The 21,587-nt window shown below is 45.4% G+C and overlaps 1 protein-coding gene across 4 annotated transcripts in view; it reads left to right on the forward strand.

The window, feature by feature from the left end:
• TOM1L1 (target of myb1 like 1 membrane trafficking protein) overlaps positions 1–21,587 on the forward strand; it is a 561,560-nt gene that overhangs the window by 187,185 nt on the left and 352,788 nt on the right. For all 4 annotated transcript variants that reach the window (XM_086930855.1, XM_086930856.1, XM_086930858.1 and 1 more), the window contains one exon: positions 4,893–5,009. In XM_086930855.1, coding sequence (XP_086786981.1) covers positions 4,893–5,009 — 117 coding nt within the window. The remainder of the gene's footprint in view (positions 1–4,892; positions 5,010–21,587) is intronic.

Raw genomic sequence — 21,587 nt, forward strand, 5'->3', positions numbered from 1 at the left:
ACTGCGACGTAAGGCCCTCTCTGATCAACCGGAACTGATACCACTCCCTCTCCTTGTCTTTGGCTGTCCTAGTAATTACTATCGTCAGGTCCCTGATCGACGTAATAATCGTCTACATTGTACTGCGCAGATCGTCCTTGCGATGATCCACGTTGATCGAAACAGTTATTAGAATTTGATGAATGGTCAGAGCGATCATTCTGAGCACCACGACCTCTACCACGTGATGCGTGCTGTGCACCACCACGACCTCCTCTAGACGAATTACCACCACTACGGTCATTTAAAGCAGGACAATTGAATTTAATGTGTCCCTCCTGTCTACAATAAGCACATTGATTGTACCCTAATGAAGATCTCTGAAAAGATGAATCATTACGCGGCTGCGATCGATTCGATTGCGACTGCGATCTATTCTGCTGAGGCGCATTCTGATTAGAACGCGGCGGATATGCTTGTTGTAACAACACTTTAGTTTTCAGCTCTTTCGTCTTTTTATCGGCACGGTCATTTTCCTCTTTTTCTCTATTTTCGTAATATTGTGCCGTAGCCAATATCTGAGCTGAGGTAGAAACGGCCCATGAACTTTCTGAATTTTTCAATTTATGGCTCAAGTCGGGCAATAAGTTCGATACGAATTTATCCACAAACAACCTCTGTCCACCCTCAGTACCCATATCCTGCCCACTATGATCGACGAATGTTTCCTCGAACCTCGTAAAGAAGTCTGAAACACTCTCATCTTTCTTCTGCTTACAGGCTGACAACTTGTCCCAATTTACCCTCATAGCTGGCATAAGCGTTTTCATTAATGTAATGATTCGCTGGGGAAGAAGTTCAATCAACTGATCGGGTTTAGTAGCAGCCACTTGTCCAGCGTCTGCCGCTGTAATGGCAGCCCAATCACCACCTAATTCATTCGCGTGATCTTGGTGACGAATCTTGGCCCATACCGGTTGCGGTACGACATTGCCAAACAACATGTCGATATCGGCCAGATTCATTATCGTAGCGTCTACGAGCTGCGATAATTCTTTGTAATACCCCGCAGGATTTTTGCGAGGATCAGGCAAAGTTTGTTTCACCTGAAGCACTTCCGATCGTTTCCAAGGGAGGTGTATCCACACTCTCTGGAAATGTGCTGGTATTGGAGCATTAGCATTAGTATTATCAGCGGGTACCCAAACTGGCGGAACTTCACGCATAGGATATTGGCCAGACCCATCTCGTTGTTCAATGTCCTCAACGAACAATGCATGAGGAATAGGAGCGGGACGAAGAGATAGCAACCGCTCAATAGCACGTCGGACATTAGTGTCGACTATCAGTCCAGTTGCGAACTGAAGCCGGAGTTCAGACAGGGCGGTCAGCACCTCGTCAGGCGCATTGGCCGCTATCTGATCATGTAAGAACTTGCACATTTCATCAAACACATATCTCTGAGTAGGTATGTTGAATTGATCAAACGTTTCGAGGACAACACGAGGTGGATTTCTAACAGGGTTTATCATCCAACCCATCGCCATATTGTATAGCGCAACACGTTCTCTATTACCAGGAAGCTGGCTACGTCTCTGTGGACCATCAGAACCTGCAGACCCAAAAACAGGTCCGAGCGACTGAAAGAAGTTTGTCGCAAGGGGAGAATCACGATTACGAGTAGAGGGAGAAGAGTAAGACACAGGACTAACAAGAGAAGGAGTAGAGACGTTAGCAGCAACAGGGGTTAACAACACAGGAGCAGTAGCGTGAGCAGTAGCGGGAACAGGAGTATGTGGAAGCGGAGGAGCAGTAGGAATAGAAATAGGCAAAGGAGCAGGAACAGTCGGAAGAGCAGGTGCAGGTTGAGGAACTGGTGGAGGAATAACAGGTGGAAGAACAGGTACGGCAGGGACCACAGGAGCTGCGGTACCCTGTACGTACGGAGGTGGCGACTTCATAAGATAGGACATTAAAGAATCCTCAACTGCCTCTTCCTTCTTATCCGACTCCGTAGGCAAAACAGGATAGCATTTGTCTATGGACATACGCTGTAATCTCTCAAACACTTCCTTATCCTTATCCTCCTTATCACGCTGAAACTGCTCAGCTTTCTTCACTATAGTAGCAACAGTATCTCGCTGACTACGTTTATTTTGTCTGATCTCTTTCTGTCGGGCTTCTTTGCGCCAGAACCGAAAGGCATCAAACATGGCCGGCCTTGATTTACGTTCGAACAACTTTATTTCCAAATTATCTAAGATCGACGCTTCGAAGCTACCGTGAGGTGGCCAACGAAGATCGCCGTCTTTCTTTGTATATTTGATCCAATAATCGTTAAAAGCAATCGGGCCTAGCCCATGTTTGCTATATAAGTCATATGTAGGAGTTCCAACCGGAGGTATCGGACACGAGTCCTCCAGCAGGGAATCCGCACCACAAGGTCTAAAGCAACTGAACAAAGTACTGCGACCAGGCATCTTGCACACTAGCCGAGTTTCACAAACTTCAAGGGTTACGGGATTTCGGGATTTACCAAGTCCCAGCAAAGAACTAAACCCTCGGTCTTTGGCGGCTGCAGTCGTCAAACAAATACAACAACAACAAAGTACGCTAGCAAAGTGTCACCGACAAAAACACTCACACAGCGTGTACAACAAAGACACCCGCTAAAGTGTCTACAACAAAAACACTCGCTAAAGTGTTTACAACAAAGACACTCGCTAAAGTGTCTACAACCAAGAACTCTGGGAGCGACCCACAAATACTTAACTCAAAGATCAATGGCGTCCTCAGGAAGGCCCGTCAATCGTCTCGCTATACCAAGGTCTACGCCAGGCGCCAAAACAGGTCTACAGTCAGGGCAGCAGTCCGTCGCAGCCGTTAGGAGGCGGGAATCTTCGCGGGAAAAGTCTTCGGGCCACTTATTTCGACAACAGGATCGATGAAGCGGGGTGCACCTTCCCTCGGAGATTTCACACGAAGTTCCTCACGATCGTCGGGCTTGGACCGGTACCACTGATGCAGCCCCACGTTGGGCGCCAACTGAAGGACTGGGTTCTTTGGACCCAGCGGTGCCAGGGCACAACACCTGAAACCTTCGTGGGTAACCTGCTCCGGCGTACAAGTCACAGAGACACGGGACACTTCCTTCGGCGTCAAAGAGTCAAGGTTTATTTACTGCAGGGAACACAGAAGTCACAGGAAGTACATCGAGTGTAGTTCGGGGAGACTGCTTCAAATTGTATTTGTGGATCGCTCCTTTTATACAGTTTTTACCCATAGGATAACATGATACACAATAGTTTACAACCTGGTTCCCACAAGTCGCTCTCAGAGGGGTCGCTTAGATCACTTTGAAACACACAAGATCCGGAACATAAGTGCGGAAACATTTGGCGGTTCCCAACTGTAAAAACCCATCTTCCCACCATTAGCAAATTCCAATCAGCAGTAAAGTAGATCGAAATAGGAACGAAGACAGGTGCAGAGGAAGACGGAGACAGTAGGGAGATCGGAAAGGGTGTAAAAGGGGAGTGTCGAGAAGCACGAGATACAGGCATCAAAGGGACGTGCCTAATGAGATGCACGACTGAGACAATAAGCCCGTGCGGCAAGATGAGCCTCGAGCGGCGCCATCTGCCTTACAGTAGCATCCCCCTCGTCATAAAGACACTTACAAAGAACATGCGTCTTCCGCCATATCTTGGGAGTCCCAGGGTCGCGAAGCGGACAGCGTCCGTTCGCTGGCTACTTGAGGGCAAGAGACAAAATGGATGCCGTATCTAAGATGGAACCCGTGGGTACAGATGACAAACCCACATAACAAACGAACGGTTTAAGTTAGCACAGCGAAACTGCGCACACTTACAAAACTCGTCATTTGCGGTTCATAGATACTAGACTCGACCATATTCGTGCGAGTTAAAAACACCACTTACAATTGTCACGGAACCTCAGGTGCATCGCCGACTGCCTAGATTCGTGCAGCTTCCACTACATTCTTTTCTGCAGCAACAAATCTTGAACCCCACAGAAAGTGTATCCGGCCTTGTGGAGCACTCATCAGCTACAGCCTGCAGCTGGAGATTTCCTATTCAATTCCGAATGTAGAATTCTACACAGTGACTTTGTCCAGCAACTCCCCGGTGATGATGCCTCATCCTTGGATTCCCGTCAGCTACCTTGTCTCGCTGAACTCTACCTTCTCAGGAACTTTTCTTCCAAAAAATATCTAAGTCTGAAAGTAAGCCGAGACCAGGTGCAATCCACCTCGTGGTCAGCCTTAACTTTTGTCCTGGTCTTGCGTGACTAGATACCGGTGGTTGGCGTTTTAATCTTTTAGATGCTGTTTTTAACTTAAATCTATGAAAATTCATAACTATGATTCTATTGATTGAATTTAATTAGTTTTGGGGTCATTTGATTTATTCAAATGTTCTTTATTTCCCTAAATTGGTGTAGGAGTTTTTCCTGTTTTATGTTTTCACTTTAGTACTGTTTGGGTGGTGCTTAAATACTTAACACAGTTCTTCTAAGTTAAGCTGACTGATTTTGTGCCAAACTACCAGAGGGTTAAGCCCCGGTTAGTTTAATGACTTTTGTGGTTCACCCTGACAGGGATTGTGGCTGTTGCTTGAAAAGCGTGGTCCCCCCTACAAAAACCCAATATTCTATACTAACATTATATAAATCTGTTCTTTAAGTGGGTATTTATCTATAAGAGTTGATAGTGAACTATAGCCATGGTTTCTAATGTAAGTAGCAGTAGCCACATGTTTAAAATACATTTCTTCAATATGAGAAAACATAAAGTAAACTCATAAACTACTTTAAAGTGGATGATTCAAATTTTTGTAAATGCTTCCTCGAATGGGAATTCTCTGACAGTGTTTCTTTTTTCCAATACATAGATTGGCAAACTCTACAGTGAACTGGATATGGTGAAAACAAATGTGACTGCTATGTCAGCAATTCTACTAGAAAATGCTCCAGACACGACGAATCTTCAAGACATAGATCTTTTACAGGTACAAAGCAACACTTTCCTGGGCCATTTCCCACTATTTAATCTAACCTGTAGTTTATGGTATGCACTTATAAAGCACACTTTCACAAAGATATTATGACACTTAAAACCAGAAGTCGCTGTTCGATGAAGAGTACATTAAAAATACATACATTTTCAAGACTGCCTTGAATTTAGGTAAATTATTTTGAGAACAAATGACTTGAGGGAGAGAGATCCATGGCTTGGCCGAACAATCAAAAAGGATATGCCTCTGAACTTACAAGTGCAAGGTCTTGGAACAACAAGCTGAAAAGTTTGGGCAGAACATAATTCTCTCATGTGGACACAAATGCAGAATTTCTTAGCTAAACAATGTGAAGAATGTTGATATATTGCCCTATGACCAATTTTCATGACTAATGAAGATCCTGTTCTTCACCGGTTGCCAGTGAAGCTGATGTGGAATGGGAGAATTGTGAGATTTTCTAGAAGCATTAATAACCAGCAAAAAACTGCATTTTGTACTAACTGAGGTTGGTGAAGAAGGGCATCTTGGACATCTAAATGGATGTCAGTGCCATATTCTAGCTTTGGCTGATTCCATGCATTTATATTAGTTATGTGGTAAGCAGGATCAGTAACTGGCAACAAAAGATCTTAACGTTTTAAGTTGCCTCAAACAAGTTTTAAAAACAATATTCACCTGGGTTTTTATCATTTCATCAGACAGCAAAATGTACCGCGTGCTCACTCCTATCCCCAGATTCTATCCCATAAGTAGAAATGTGACTCCTTATATGTGATATATTCGCTTCTTGGTTTAGACTTTAATTGACATGATTGGGGGTGGGCAACAGATTATTTCAAGTTACATTTTCTCTTACTCTGTCTTCCCCACAAGTCATTACAAGCAACGGGTGAGTCTACAGATCACTAGAAACGTGCCCATAAAATCTGATTGCACAATTATAAAGGCATTTCAGCTCTCTCACTCATAGGAATTTTGGAAAAAGTAGAAGTTTTCTTCTGTTTTACAGAATAATGAAATAGCATGGCCCACATTTTGATCCATGCACGTTATGGTCCGTGTAACGTAAGAGAAGCTGTTTTAGACCTTAGCCAATTAAACCTGATGGTTACCACTTTCACAGGTAACTGTGTTTTCCGTATTCACATACATGGAAAAGAATGAATGGTGCGTTCTCAAGAGACAAGGGCTATGCATTTTTCCTGGACAAAGACTTGCTCTTTTGTATGCAATGAAATCCTCCATGTTAGACACAGGGATGCTTATTCTATGAAAGTGATGGCTGTCAAAAGGTTCGTTGTTAGGATTTGAAGTATGACCTGTCTAATGTAATGCTGCAGTGGACATGTTACTTAATATAAATGTCACCATTTCTATCCTGAAAAAGGCAGTCCGTAGTTCTGCGCGTGCTGAAACATGAGCACTGACTCTCAAGCGATTCTATGAATGATCCATGACATCTCGATCCTGTTACCCATCTCTTTTGTTGCTGATTTGTATTAATCTGCTCTCAACATGATTGAATTATTGTGGTTGGAGATATGTCGTGTGTATATTTGAAAGTAAATATTTAATGTTTTTTTGTATTTATGATATACATATAATGATTATATTTTGAATAAGACATGCATGTCAACATCCCTCACAATATGACTTGCAGACTGCACTACATGGTGATTACCACTATTACTACACTTACATTTATTATAGGGGAATAGGACCACTTGAATGTAGCCCCTAAAAAGATTTAAACAAGTTCTGCTGAAGGCCATCTACTGCAGTGGCATAGAGATAACCAATAACAATTATATGGATGTGCTTATCAATGACTGCAGCTGAACTCTTGAAAACAAAATTATGGGGATGTATTGCTTGAGTGAAAGCTCAACTCTCTTGTGGTCATTATGTTCACATTATAAAATAAATGGTGCATTACTTCCAGAAACCTCCCTCTGTCTCACTCTCACTCCTTTTTTCCCTTTTTCCCACTCTTTTTCCCTGTAATATGTGAAGGTGTAGTATGATGTATTTCATGCATCACCGTTTTGATGTTCTTTACATTTGCAAGATTTGGCGACATCACCTTTGGATTTTTAGCAATTCATAACAGTGGAGGCTGTAGTTACAACGACCACCCCACTCCAGGTCGTTAAGGACACAGCCTTCAGTCCTGAGCTGTGCACCTACAAATCATAGTTTTCGGGTGTTAGTTTATTTAGTTTAGTGGAAGTAAAACAGGCTTACAACAACCAGGATGCATTAGGCTATCACACAAAAGTCCAGAACAAGAAACCATGTCCATAATGACTTGGGCTATGGTAGTCCCCCATCTGTAATTGCTCAATGTCCAACCCTGCTCATACTGGAAGGAACCTCTAAATAGTGAAGGGATGCCCCAGGCGGAAGTGAATGCAACTACCCTTGCCTTGTGACAGAAATTCGAGAAAGTAAGTGCTTATTAAGGTACAGGCCAATATATGATTATTAGTCAGGTGGTAAATAAATACCTGCACACCAGAGACATCTTAAGGATTTGTGGGGCCCAGGGCAATATGTCATGGAGCCCCTGTTTGAGACAACTTTACATCTTTTACCCCTTTTCAACTCATTCACGCCCCCATGATACCAAACAATATGGAATTATAGGCTAAACCTTCAGAAACAGATGCACTAGAATAGACTAATACTCAAGCTGCCTAGTGTCAACCATCCAAATAGCACCCAAAGAAAGCTTGAACAAGCATTGATAAAGTCATTTATTTTTTAATTTGGATCTACATTTATTTTACTTGCAACATCAATATTTAACATGGAATTTAGTGTATAAGCAGGTTGTTACTCCCATTCAGCAGTGACTCCTCCACTAAGGCGGAGGAGTGCCGTCCCCCTGCTCTTTGAGAAGTGAAAAAAGGAAAAATAAAATGAAAATAACGCAACATTATTATCAATTTATTTTTCTATACTAAGGGAGATTTAAGGGGCGGGATCGGCTGTCATCACAGCCAGGAAGGGAGGAGTGGTTGGGGCACTTAAGTGCGCATGACGGTTTTGCAAGCTGTCTTCGGACGACCAAAGCATGATGTTCACTTTGCAAGTCCTCCAGGGGCTGTACTGTACAGCCTTGGTGGAGTACATGAACAGGCTCATGGTCCACATCTGAGTGCCGCACCACAGTGCTCAGACCAATCACAACGCCGCTGTCATGGTGGCAGCAGCATTGTGATTTGCTTAGGGGAGTCTGTGTGTGCTTCTTGTTTCCAGCAGCAGGAAGAGAAGAGGAGGGAGGCGAGTCGACGGCCAGCTGCCAGTTAAGTCATTTTATTGATTTTCCTACCCCTCCTTGGCCCCCGCCACACCAGTACCTTTCGGTGGCAGCCACTACTGCTCTCATTGTAAGAAAAACAAGCCTAAAGTTGACTTGTGGGATATTTAGTGGACTACTGCATAATATTAAATTAGGATCAATGCACATAGCACTTAAAATTGTAGATTTAGTTGCCAAATACATGTAATCACCCCCTTCATTACTGGCATTATTGCTGTAACATTGAAAAGGAAAATGCTGCTCTGAGGATTTCTAACATTCCACTGGTTAAAGCTTAATAGCAGTCTCCTAATTTTTCCGCCCCTGTCTTGTCCATCTTCTCCTTTTATAGATGTACCCATCTCTGGCTAGACATGCACCAGTGACCTTGCTAAGTAAGAGAAAGGGGATGGGGCATTTTATAAGGGATGGACAGAGACATTAAACAAACCATATAGCAACATGCACTATGTAAAGAGAGAAGGAGGTAGAGAAACAGATCAATAAATCAAACAGGATTTGTAAAGTGCTGCTGTTCAGCCGCAAGTGTATCCAGGCTCTGAGGGCAATTTGCTTGGGTGGAATCAGTTGAAGAACCACGTCTTGAGACCCTTTCTGAGTTCCTGAAGAGAGGGTGGTGTCCAGAGGTGGAAGAAGAGGCTGCTCCAGGACTTCACGGCAAGATCGGAAAAGGAACATCCTCCATAGTTGCTTTTACAGATGTGGGGTGTGTGAGCGAGGCAGAGAGAAGCCGAGTGCAGGTGTCTAGAGGGTTTGTGGTAGATCAAACGGTGGTTGAAGAATGCCAGTCCTTGCTTGTGCAGGGCTTTGTTGGCAGGGGTCATCATCTTGAAGTGACATTTGTGGATAATAATATTAATAATAATAATAATAATAATAATAATAATAATAATAATAATAATAATAAAGCACCTTTATAAAGCGCACAGCTACATCTGCTGAGGTGTCCCGGCGCTAGGGGGGAAGCCAACAGAGCTGACCAAACGTGGTGCTAATCCCTATGCTTGAAATGCTAGGTCTTCAATGCCTTCCGAACTCCAGCTCCGAATTCAGCAGGAGTAGGTGAAAAGGCAAATCAATCCACCGTTTGGTGGTTCCCACCTCAAAAGATCTACCCCTAGCCTGGCTTTGGCAACCCAAGGGACAGTGAGGTAACGTTTTTGGTTGGATCTCAAAAATCTCTCCTGCTGGTAAGGGAGAAGTCTCTTCCTCAGGTAACTAGGGCCCCTGCCTTGGTACGCCACAAACACAAATGTAAGGGTCTTGAATTTAATTCTCTTGGTGACTGGGATCCAATGGAGTTGTCTGAGATGAGGTGAGATATGGTAGCGGAGAGGAACCTTACGTACCATCATCATTCTGCACTATCTTCCGCCTTCTGATCAGACAGCTGAGTAGGCCCAGATACAGGCCTTTGACATAGTCAAGGTGCGAGGTCACCAAGGTATGCACAACGTTTCTTCAGCATTCCTCCGGCAGAAAGTCAATACATTTTCTGATAGCTCTCATCTTTCCATACAGGCTGCCGAAACTTGCTGGACATGGGTCGAAAGGGGCAGGTCTTTGTCTCATCGGACACCAAGGTTTTTAACCAAATCCTTAGGCACTGGTGGAGCACCGAGTTCTACTGGCCACCAGAGGATTGCGAGGGGGAGAAGCTTGGTTAAAAAATAGAACCTCCGTTTTATCGGTGTTGAGCTTTAAAAAGTTACTGTTCATCCAGATGGCAATGTTTTTAAGACAGTCTCTGAAAGAGCCAAAGTCTGACGATGAAACATCTCTGAAAGAAAACATCAGCTGGGTGTCATACGCGTAGGCTATCACCTTGACCCCATTCTTAGCGATGAGATCTGCCAATGGCGACAGATAGATGTTGAAGAGTTGTGGGTCTAAAGCTGAGGCACTGCACATCTGAGTTGTTACGCCATAGACGTATAGGGGTGGAGAAAGACTTGGTGGTCTCGGGTGTGGATGTAGGAGGCAATCCATTCTAATGCTGCCCCTCGGATGCCTATTTACTTAAGTCTGTCATGCTGAATAGGGTGAGACACCATGTCAAACTCTGCCGACAGATCGAGGAGTACCAGCATGGCCGCAGAGCCTCAGTCAACCGCCCATCGGATGGAATCTGCAAATTCAATCAGGGCTGATTCTATACTGGAACCAGTGCGGAAGCCAGATTGAGAATCATGCAGTAGCTCATTGGTTTCTACACGGAGGCCAGTTGCTGATGGGTCAGTTTCTCCAATATTTTTGCAGGAGCTGATAGTAAGGACATAGGCCTAAAGTTACTGCCTTCTTCAGGATAGGTAATAGGAAAGGATGGGGAGCCAGTGGAGCCTCTTGTGGTGTGGGGTGATGCGGGTCTATTTGGGAAGGTGGAGGATGAGTGTGGCCTCTGAGTTCTGTTTGGTTTGAAGTCTCTTTAGGAGGTTGGTGGTGATTCCTGCGTAGAGTGCATTACTGTAGTCCAGGCAGCTAGTGACGAGAGCTTGAGTGATGGTATGTCCGGTGCTGATTGGGATCCATCTGAAGATCTTTCAGAGCATTTGAACGTATATGATGCAGGCAGAGGAGACTCCATTTATCTGATTTACATGGTGAATTTGCTGTCCAGGATGATGTTGAGGTTCCAGGCATGGTCTCTAGGAGTGGGTGAAGGTCCAAGTTCAGAAGGCCACTAGGGTTGTTCCATGGGGAGGTGTTGTTCCCAAAGATAAGTACTTCTGTTTTGTCTATTGAGTTTTATGCAGTTGTTTTGCATTCAGTCGGCTATGCTGTTCATGCACACATGGAAGTTGAACCTCGTGATGAATGGTTCTTCTGATAGAGAGAGAGGATGATCTGGGTGTTATCTGTGTAGGATATTATTTTCAGTCCATATGTTCTGAGGACGTTGACCAGGGCGGTCATGTAGGGCTGAGGGATGAGCCTTGGGGGACGTTGCAAATGAAGTCTTTGGGTTCCCATGTGAACGGTGGTAGGTGGATTCTCTGTGTTCTTCCGGTGAGGAAGGTTGTGACCCATTTGATAGAGTCTTCTTGGATACCGATCTGATGAAGCCTCTCGATCAAGGTGTGGTGGGACACAGTGTCGAGGGCTATGAGAGGTCATGGAGGATCAGGGTGGCCGTTCCTCCTTGGTCTAGGAAGGTTCTAAAGTTGTTGGTTGGTATGATCAGGGCAGTTTCGCTACTGTTGGTCATGTGGAATCCGTATAGTGATGGGTCCAAAAGATCATTGATTTCCAGGTATTCAGTCAGTTGGCGGGAAAGGTGGGTCAGAGAGATGAGCCAGTAGTTCTTGAGCTCGCTGGGGTCAGTAGGCGGTTAATGTGGAGGGGCTTGACTGTGGTGTGTTCGTTCTTCCAGGACGGTGACCGATTTGATGGATGTGTTCACGATTGCAGTGAGCAATTTTTTCTGATGATCCTGTTTTTGAGGTTGAATACATTGTAGGACAGTGCATGATAGCTCTGTTGCTCTGTGTTGTGAGCTGCTCCCAGGCGGTGATCTAGTGGTTGAGTTTGTATCTGTGGGAGAGAGGAGACTGAGGATGTTGGGGTTCGAAGTGTTTGTAGATGGTGAGGATTTTGTCGAAGAAGAAGTCAGTCAGGGTGTTGCAGAGTTCCCGGGAAGGAGTGTTGATGTTTTCCGGTGCTGATGGGCTGGAGAACTCCTTGATGAAACTGAAAAGTCCTTTGCTGTGGTTGGGATTTGCTTCGATGCAGTAGGCTAGGGCACTCTGAATCATCTCTTTCAGGAGTTGGTGAGAGATGTCTTGAAGGTGGCGCAGTCTGTGGGGTTCTTGCTGGTGCGCCATTTCCTTCCTGGTTATTTGCAGCTGCATTTTGAGGTTCTCAGTTCTGGGGTGTATCAGCTGGTAGTATGGGTCGATCTCTTGCGTTTGGTGGGTTTGATTGGGTCGACTTTATTGGTGCAGTAGGTAACCCAGGTAGTGAAGTTCTTGACATCCTGTTCAAGGTTGGCTTAGGGGTCTGGGTGGGAGATGCTGCTGTAGAAAGATTTGTGAGGTAGGAAGAGAAGTAAAGCAAATAGAGAAAGCTGAGAAGTCAGATGGAAAGATAAAGAGAGTTTGAAAGAGGACAGTTTTAAGAGTGTGGTAGAAACATAGAGATAGAGAAATATACAGAGTTGGAAATGCAGACAGAGGAGTACAGTACTCCAAGGAGTGAGATAGAGAGAGGTAAGGCAGAAAAAGGGGTGAATTAGAGAGGGGTTAGGGCAGCGACAGGCGTAGGTAGATAATGACACTTGAGGAAAAAACGAAATATTCAATATTCTATTATATTTTTGGATGTAAGGTAGAGAGTGAAAAATGGTATTAAAAAATGGGCCAGGTAAGAATAGTGTGGCAAAGAAAGGAAGGTAGACAGTGCAGTCAAGGGTAGAAAGAGAAACGTGGCATAGAGTGAAAAGAGGAAGTTGATGGACACACATGAACTAAAGAAACAGAGGTTGGGTTTACACAGAGGTAGAGAGTTGTGAGAGGAAAATATGATGATGAAGAGAAATGTATTAAAAAAAATCCAGTTAGACAGTTGATCTAGAGGGGTGGTTTTAAATGGAGTAGGAAGCCAACAGATATTTATGTGTCTGTGTGAGAGAAGAATGTAGAGAGAGAAGTTGATGCTGGAGTAAAAGGGGTAGAGTTAGAGAAATAGAGGTAGCCAGAAAGGAGTAAGGTATTTAGAGAGGCAAAGGAAAGGGAACAGAGGTAGAACGAGAGAAAAGGTAAATTGAGAGGTTCAGTGGCGGCTCCTTCGCTAAGACAGAGGCACGTCACCCCTCCGCTTTTTTTGCAGTGAAACAAAGGGAAAATAAAATCATAAGAGAGGGTGAGGGCAGTAGGGGAGTGGTAGCACTCTCCTAAGGGTGCAATGACTGCTTGGCCGGCCCTCTTGGGCTGCCCAAAACAGTCTGGTGCATTTCACATGTTCTCCATGACGGCTGCATTACAGTCTGCATGGAGAACATGCCCAGGCTCCCAATCAGCGTCTGAGTGCCAAAACACAGCGCTCAGACCAATCACAACACTGCTAACGCAGCATTGTGTTTTGCTGACTGGGAGCCGGGATGTGCTTCTTGTTGAGGCATAGTCAGAGAGGACTTCGGAGGAGACACGCAGCGAGGAAGCAGCGAGAAGGTACGTTTCTGTTTTTGTATTATTTTGTTATATCCGCTTCCACCCTACAGCACCCGTCCCCTACCTCTGATCTGTTCCGGTCGCCACTGGAGAGGTTAGGTAGTGACAGAGAGAGAGTGGTAGAGAAAAAAGATGTGAGGTAATGAGCGAGGTGTGAAGTAAAGAGAAAAATGGGATAGAGAGGGTAGAGGGGAGAGTAAGTAGTGAGTTTCAAGAGAGTGAGGTAAAGAGAGGTAAGGTGGTAGAGTCATGGAGAGAGAGGCTCAGTAAAGATAGAGGTTATGGGCCCGATGTAGGTAAACGCGATTTTCCGAATTCAAAATACCGAGGCGGGCCGAATCGGTATTCTGAAATCGGAAAACGAGATGTAGGGAAAAAAAAGCGAATGAATACCGAATCGGTCGGCATCGGTAATGAGAATCGGTACGTTCCGAATCGGCTCGGTCCGAATCGGAAAGTACCGAATCGGCTAACAACGATTCGGAAATTACCGAATCGGCTACCACCGAATCGGATAGTCCCGAATCGGCGAATACCGATTCGGTAAAAGCCGATTCGGTAAAATCCGATTCGGCAATCATAGATTCGTAGCCATGAAAACACACCCATGGCGAAAAAGCCCATAGGAATGCATTGAAGGAACCGATTCGGCTTTTACCGAATCGGATAATACCGAATCGGATTTTACCGAATCGGATATTACCGATTCGGTAAAAGCCGATTCGGCAAAAGCCAATTCAGCCAATGAGGTGGCTCCCCCTCCCCCACCCAAACAGGGAGTGGCAACACTGGCAGGTGCAGCTAATTAAGAAGTTTCTGGAGAGCCAGCCTGAGCTCAACACTCACAGTTAGCAGCAGTGGGAGTAGGAGGTTGCCAACTGAACTGGAGAACATGGCAGAGCAGTCAGAAAGCCAGAAGTCCTCCCAGAAGAGGAAGCCGAAGTTCACCACCACCGAACTTCAGGTGCTGGTCGAGGAGGTGGTGAGGGTGCACCGCCAGCTGTTTGGCAAGCTGTCCCTCAACGTGCCAGACAGCACCAAGAGGAGAATCTGGGCCGACATCGCCCAGAAGGTGAATGCTGCGGGTGTCACCCCCAGGTCTGTAGAAGAACTGAAAAAGAGATTCTATGACATCCGCAGCCTCACTAAGAGGAAGATGGCTGAGATACAGAGGCAGGCCGGACTCACTGGAGGAGGCACGCACCCGGCGCCACCCCTCTCCGAGCTGGAGGACCTGGTCTCCAGCACCATTGAGAGGGAGAGTGTCAGTGGAATCGGGACCCTGGACAGCTCTGCGAGAGCTAAAGCTACAGGTAAGAAGCATGCGCATCATGACACACCCTACCAGACACCTCCCCATTAGACACAATGCATAGGCAAACCCCAGCACAGTACTGTCACCAACATACAAGAGACAAGCATCATGGTACATGTAGTCAGCAGAAGTTAGCTAAATATGGCAGTGCAGAATCACAAGACAGGAAACAGTGTGACACAGTGTAAGGAGATGCAAGGACATGTGGAATGCTATAATTGTACTGACTGTAATACATCGGCACTCAGTTTACAAATGCTTCTTTGTACCTAGGGGCCCCATCAGGCGGAACAACAGTGGCATCAGAGGGAGCAGCACCGTCCGACACTGCAGTCGCAGGGCCGAGCACCAGCCAGGCTGGCCAGGAGGAGGAGGAAGGAGACACCCCAGGGCTAGGTATGGAGGGAGTCCTGGTCATTGACTTCGATGCACTGCACTCCCCAGTAATGGCCAGCACACCCCCCTTGCAGTTCTCCCCAGAGAACTCCCCTACAAGGGACACCATTCCGCCTACACCAGCTCCTGCCACAACCGTGGCCTTGCCACCTGTTCAACCTGTCCTGGGAGCAGGGGCTCAGGGACCGGCCAGCTTCACACCCCCACCAGTGGCAACCCAGCCCACTCAGCAGGCCGGAAGCAGCAGTGCCCGGCGCGGTACCATCACCACCACTGCTGCACCAGCACGGGAGGGCAGTGTATTCCTGGGCCTGGAGGGACAGATGGTGAAAATTCAGAGGCAACAGGCAAGATCCACTATGGCCTGCCAACGCCAGCTCCTGCAGCACAACATGCAGATGGGAGAGTTGGTCAAGGGATTCCAGGCCGTCGTGGAATCGAACAAGGAGGTGGCAGCAGGGTTAGGCAGGCTAACCACTGCCATCACCCACTCATCTAGCAGACAGGAGGAGCATGAGCTGGTGCGCAGGCGGGATGCCCGGGTGCTGAACCGCGCCATGGGCCGCCTTGCAGCGGCGACGGCACAACTGTGCCATCGCAGCGCCAACCAGGAATCTGTCCTTAGTCAGCATACGGCTGAGCTTACTAGGGGGATGGCCCGGATCACCACGGCTATGGAGGCCATGATTATTTCAAACACCGCCTCCAATCCTGCCCTGGACCTGGGTGATGCTGGGGACAGCAGCAGCCGCAGCAGCCCGGCCAGCGCTGCGTCTGAGCCACGGAGGAGCACCAGGCGCTCCGCTGATGCTGCTGGGCATTCAGAGGGGGCTGAGGGACACCCCAGTGGGTCTGGCAAGCGGGCAAAAAAATAGCCTTGCAAGGGCGGGTGAGGCAACCAGAACCTTGGACTTTATTTTATTTACCATACACCATTTTTTGTTGCACATCAGTGCTGTAACTGTGTTGCAACACTATTAAAATTTGTTTTTTCCAATCAACATTTAGCTGTCTTTGCATCTGTACTCAGTCAGAAATAGTTCTCAGTGATCTCCTCACGTCTGTATCTGCCATCACTTGGCGTACACACCCCAGCTGGCTGTGTCAGTGGCACAGCTTCGTCGTCGTCATGGTCCTCGTAGTCAGACAACTCCACCTCAGTGCCCTTCTTCACCGCAAGGTTGTGTAACATTGCACATACAGCTATGATCTTGCAGCAGGTGATGGGGGTATACTGCCTTGCACCTCCACTCTTGTGCAGGCATCTGAATCTACTTTTCCAGATGCCAAAGGTCCGTTCGACAACATTCCTTGTGCGTATGTGGGCCCGGTTATACCTCCTTTGGCTGGGTGTGGAGGGGTTGAGGTAGGGGGTGAGTATGAATGAGCGGAGGGCATATGCACTGTCGCCTGGAAGAGAAAGGGGTCACATTAGACACATGCATACATGTATTCCACCTACCTACTATGTGTTATGGGGGTCTGATGATGTGTCTCACCTAGGAGGTATCCTTCTCCAAATTCGCCAGCCATCAGCCGTGCATATATGCCGCTCTGTTGGAAAATATAGGAGTCATGGGTACTCCCTGGAAATTTTGCTACCAGGTCTGTGATGGTGCACTTTGCATTGCAGATCACCTGCACGTTGATGGTGTGTGTAGACTTGCGATTGCGGTATATGTATTCGGTGTCCGCTGGTGGGCAAATCGGAATGTGCGTGCCATCTATGCAACCGATGATTTGGGGAAATTGTGCCATCTGGTAGAAGTCAGCTTTGGTTTGTAGCAGTTCTGCGTGGGTTGCAGGGAAAGAGATGTATTGGTCCATCCTGTGTATCATGGCGTCAAGGAATGTGTGGAAGAACCTTGACAGGCTGCTCTGGCTCACCCCTCCTGCTGCTGCTACACCACTTTGATAGCTGCCAGACGCTAGCAGGTGTAGGCTGCATAGCACCTGGATGTGCGCAGGGATGGCGTGTGCCCTTGGGGTGTGGTGGTCCAAGAATGGCTTGAGATCCCTGATGAGCTCAAGTATGGTGTCAGAGTCCAGCCTGTATCTCTGTAGTATCTCTGCCTCTGTGAGCATGAACAGGGTTATCCTCTGTCTGTAGACCTGTTCATTTCTTAGCCATTCCCTCTGTCCTTCCTGCTGTAGCCGTAGCCGCCTCGCAATGACATAGAAAGCTGCCATCCTGCAAGTTGCAATGCATTTTGGGACTGTTTATATGGGTTGGAGTTGGTTACCACCTGATTGCAATCCATGGTAAATACCGAGTGAATTCTACCGATTTTGAGCCGATTTCGGTGTTTCTGTGCCTCCCTACATCTCCCCAACTGTCGGAATCGGGGAATTTCCCGATCGGCGATTCATACGAATCGGCATGTTTTCCGATTCGGCTCATGTCCGAATCGGTCTTTCTACCGATTCGGTACATGGACCGAATCGGTGATTTTCCGATTCGGTGTCACTAACGATTCGGTACATGGACCGAATCGGTGATTTTCCGATTCGGTGTCACTAACGATTCGGTACATGGACCGAATCGGTGATTTTCCGATTCGGTGTCACTAACGATTCGGTACATGGACCGAATCGGTGATTTTCCGATTCGGTGTCACTAACGAATCGGTACATGGACCGAATCGGTCTTTGCATCCGAATCGGTGTTTTTCCGATTCGTTACATATCCGATTTTCGGTATGTACGTATCGGATTCTTTCCCATTCGGTACTCATTCCGATTCGGTTTTCACTCCGATTCTTTATGTTTTTCGTTCCCTACATCTCGATGGCTGTTTACCGATCGGTAAGGGCCAAAAATCGGTATTTTCGGCCGTTACCGATCGGTAACGCCCTACCTACATCGGGCCCTATGTGAGCAGTGAAGGGAAGAGGGGTGAGATATAGAAGGTTGAGATATAGAGATGGGATCGGGAGTGAGAAATATATATGTAGGAACAGAAAGTGACAGCGAGAAGGCATGGTCAAATGAAGTTGAGTGAGATATATTGGGGATATTGAGAAAGAGGTGTGGTAGAAATAGCTGAGATAACGAGACAGTGTGAAGGTAATTAGAAAAGTAAAGAGTGAGTGTTAAGGTAGAAGAGGCAAGGTAAAGCAGGGAGAGAGAAATAACAAATCAAAATTATGTTTCAATTTAATTGCCACCAACTTCCTGAGAATGCGTTGGTTAAGACTGGGCAGGCCAGGTACGCACATTAAGGGGCAGGGTTGATGTGCACAACCTTTGCACCATGGTGTAGATGTGTGTACTTGCTGTCTAGCACAGGATTTGCACCATAACCATACTCCTTACGGTACTAAATTCTGTGACTACACAGCATTCCACACTTTCATGTGTGCTGAGTAGCTCATATGTATTATGTGGAAAATTTGTAGAAATGTAAACATTTCTTCTTGTTGTCACAAGCTTTAAGGAGGTGTTCTTTTTTATGCCAATCTGGCTATCTTAGTAGATCGAGCTTTGTGTCAAAAACTATGGGTGCTTGCACTAATCTGCCCAAGTTACAACAAAGTATCCACCCTTGTGACAAAGTGGCGCAAAGAAGTGCAATATTTTGTGCTGTAAAGTAAATGCCATTGTAAGAGATTGTGCAGCTTTGAGCCATTTTGCATGACTTTGCCCTGACACAAACCCTTAGTAAATCTGGCCCTAAATTTCTGATAAGATGCTCAGTGGTCAAATTTAAAAAGAAGGTGACTTTTAGGTGGGGGAAGATGGGGCATTGACGGAATCCATTCATATTAATAAAGGGGTAAGGCAGGGGTGTGTACTGGTGCCAACGTTGTTCACTCTATATATTAATGGTGTCATTGAGTATTTGAACAAAGATGGGTGCGACGCTCCGAAAATAACAGAGTGGAGGGCCCCTGCACTCCTTTTCACAGATGGCACGTTGCTGATTTTAAAGTCGCCCCAGGGGCTGCAGCTGCTATTGGACAATTTCCAGGTATTCCGTCTAGAGCAGGGCTTGGAGCTTAAGAGCTCCAAGACCAAATGGATAATCTTGTCCTCCAGATCAACGACAGTGCAGGAGACAGATGTTTGTGGATCACACCCTTTAGAAGTATTGGCTGAGTTCGACTATTTGGGTATAAAGTTCACAAGAAACATATGTTGGTCTCCACATGTGGAAAGGGCACAGTTGTCCCGGTGCAACAGACAGCAAATTCACAGAAAACCATATCCAGAAGGGTGCCCACGCATTAGAGATTTATAATGTTAAGGGTGCATGTGCAGTCTTATATGGTTTGGAGCTATGGGGCTGCACCACATTTATTAGTTTGATAGTGACAGAATAAAAATGTTTTTGATCTTAATTAAACCTTTCAATGAGTACCACACTGACTCCCTTTAGTTTGACTTCGCGCAAAAAACAAATACCCATAAGATTAAATATAGGCTGCTTATGTTTTAGTACCGATTATGGTCCACAACAGACCTAATATCACCAAAATGTGTAATTAAGATGTTATGGCTCCTCACTATAAAGGCTCATTTACAGGGGCTAACCCTTGACAGATGTTGGGACTTCCCAGAGACGTTAGGTCTAATCCTAAAGCCCAGTCTCAAAGCTGCTTACTAGGGTAGTGTTGCAGTGGACAATATTGAAAATTGCAAAGGTTCACTGTCTGCTGCTTTTATTGATTTTAAACCGGCCTCATTGTACGAGGGCAACATTGACAAAATTGCCAAATTGTCCCCCCAGGAGCAAGGAAACTATTCCTCCAGTTTAGTTATTGATGTCTACCTGTAAATACCTTTAAAAGGAAGTGGCATAAAGAAATGGATATTGTGGATGAGGATTGTATCTGTTGCCAAGAAGGAGTCACTCAATTCAATTCATGAAGCTTTATTTGGTGCATATAGATGACCATAAAAGCACAAACAAAATATAACAGTACATATTAAAATGTTCAATCTAAGGTTTACAATTAGTGATGATAATCATAATTCGTAAGAGAACGCATATAAAAGTTACATATGGTATAAAACATCTAGTGTTAATAGTCAAAGTTCATTAAAGCACATACTTTTCCTAGAATTGATGCACTGATTTAAAAATGTTGCAATATAAAAACAGATATCTTCCGATTGCAAGTTAAAAATTAGAATCATAGCTTGTTTAACTGTACGTATGCCATATTTAACAAACATGGGTTTCAAAAAGGCAATACGAAAATTAGTGTACAGTTTGCAAAACATTAGAAAGTGCACAGTTCTCTGGGTGGATACCTCATGACACCTACATGGCCCAGTCGGATGTTTCTTAATATTTGGGCGGGCTACTAAATAATGTGCCATCCCTAATCTAAGTCTGGTTAGCACAAATTTATGTGAGTGCCTAGTCACCATAGTTAAGTAAGAAGGAAAACCTTCCGTTATGTTATACTTATTATAAAAAATGACAGTGGACATTGATACAGTTGCAATTGCCCGCTTCCTCCCCGCATATGTCAGGAATATACTTTTCATTTCCGACTTAGGAATCATTGCTGCTGCGCTGGGGTCATTTAAAATGTTCAAGTTAAAAATGTCTGAAAAACAAGTAACAACATATTTAACCCAGGGTATCTCTCGATATTTATCCAACCGTAAAAAGTCCTCAATAATAGATCTATTAAAGGACTTCTCATCCTTAAGCCAAATAGACCGCCAGATCATCATTGGCCTAAGGCATAACAGGTCAGTTAAATAATCAATGGCTAGTTCACGGTGACTTAATTCGGTTGAAGCTGAGGTAGGCAAAAACAGGAGTTTCTTTACAAATAAGTTTTCCTCCAACTGTAACTTATGAACACAGCTGTGGCCCCATACTCCAGCTCCATACAGTGCTATAGTAACACATTTAGCCTGGTAAATCTTGAGTATATCCCTGGTGCGACTGTCCCCTACCTTTGCAGCAAACCTGTAAATACCATGGGCATTCTTTGCCATTATATTCCGGATATTGTTAAATTCATTGGTCCATTTCCTGTCATTAGAGAAGGTAATACCTAGATAACAAAATTTGTCCACCTGTTGCACCTTTTCTCTATCTATAAAAAAGTGTTTAAAATTTTAGCTTTAGCCCCACAGGTCATGTGGTCACAGGTATGTGTTTTCCCTTTATTAATCACTAATTTTCTATCTTTAATAAAGGAAGAAAAACTATCCATTAACCGCTATAGACCCACAGGGGTTCTAGAGAGTAAAACAGCGTCATCGGCGTATAATAGCACCGGTACCAGAACACCTTTGATCTGGGGGCATCTGCATTAACTTTTTTTAGAATGGCATCAACTCCATCAATAAATAAAATAAATAGGAGGGGGGGCCAAAACACAGCCCTGCCTAATGCCTCTTTT

Source organism: Lissotriton vulgaris, chromosome 7 (genome assembly GCF_964263255.1).
Source record: "Lissotriton vulgaris chromosome 7, aLisVul1.2, whole genome shotgun sequence".
Lineage (NCBI taxonomy): Eukaryota > Metazoa > Chordata > Amphibia > Caudata > Salamandridae > Lissotriton > Lissotriton vulgaris.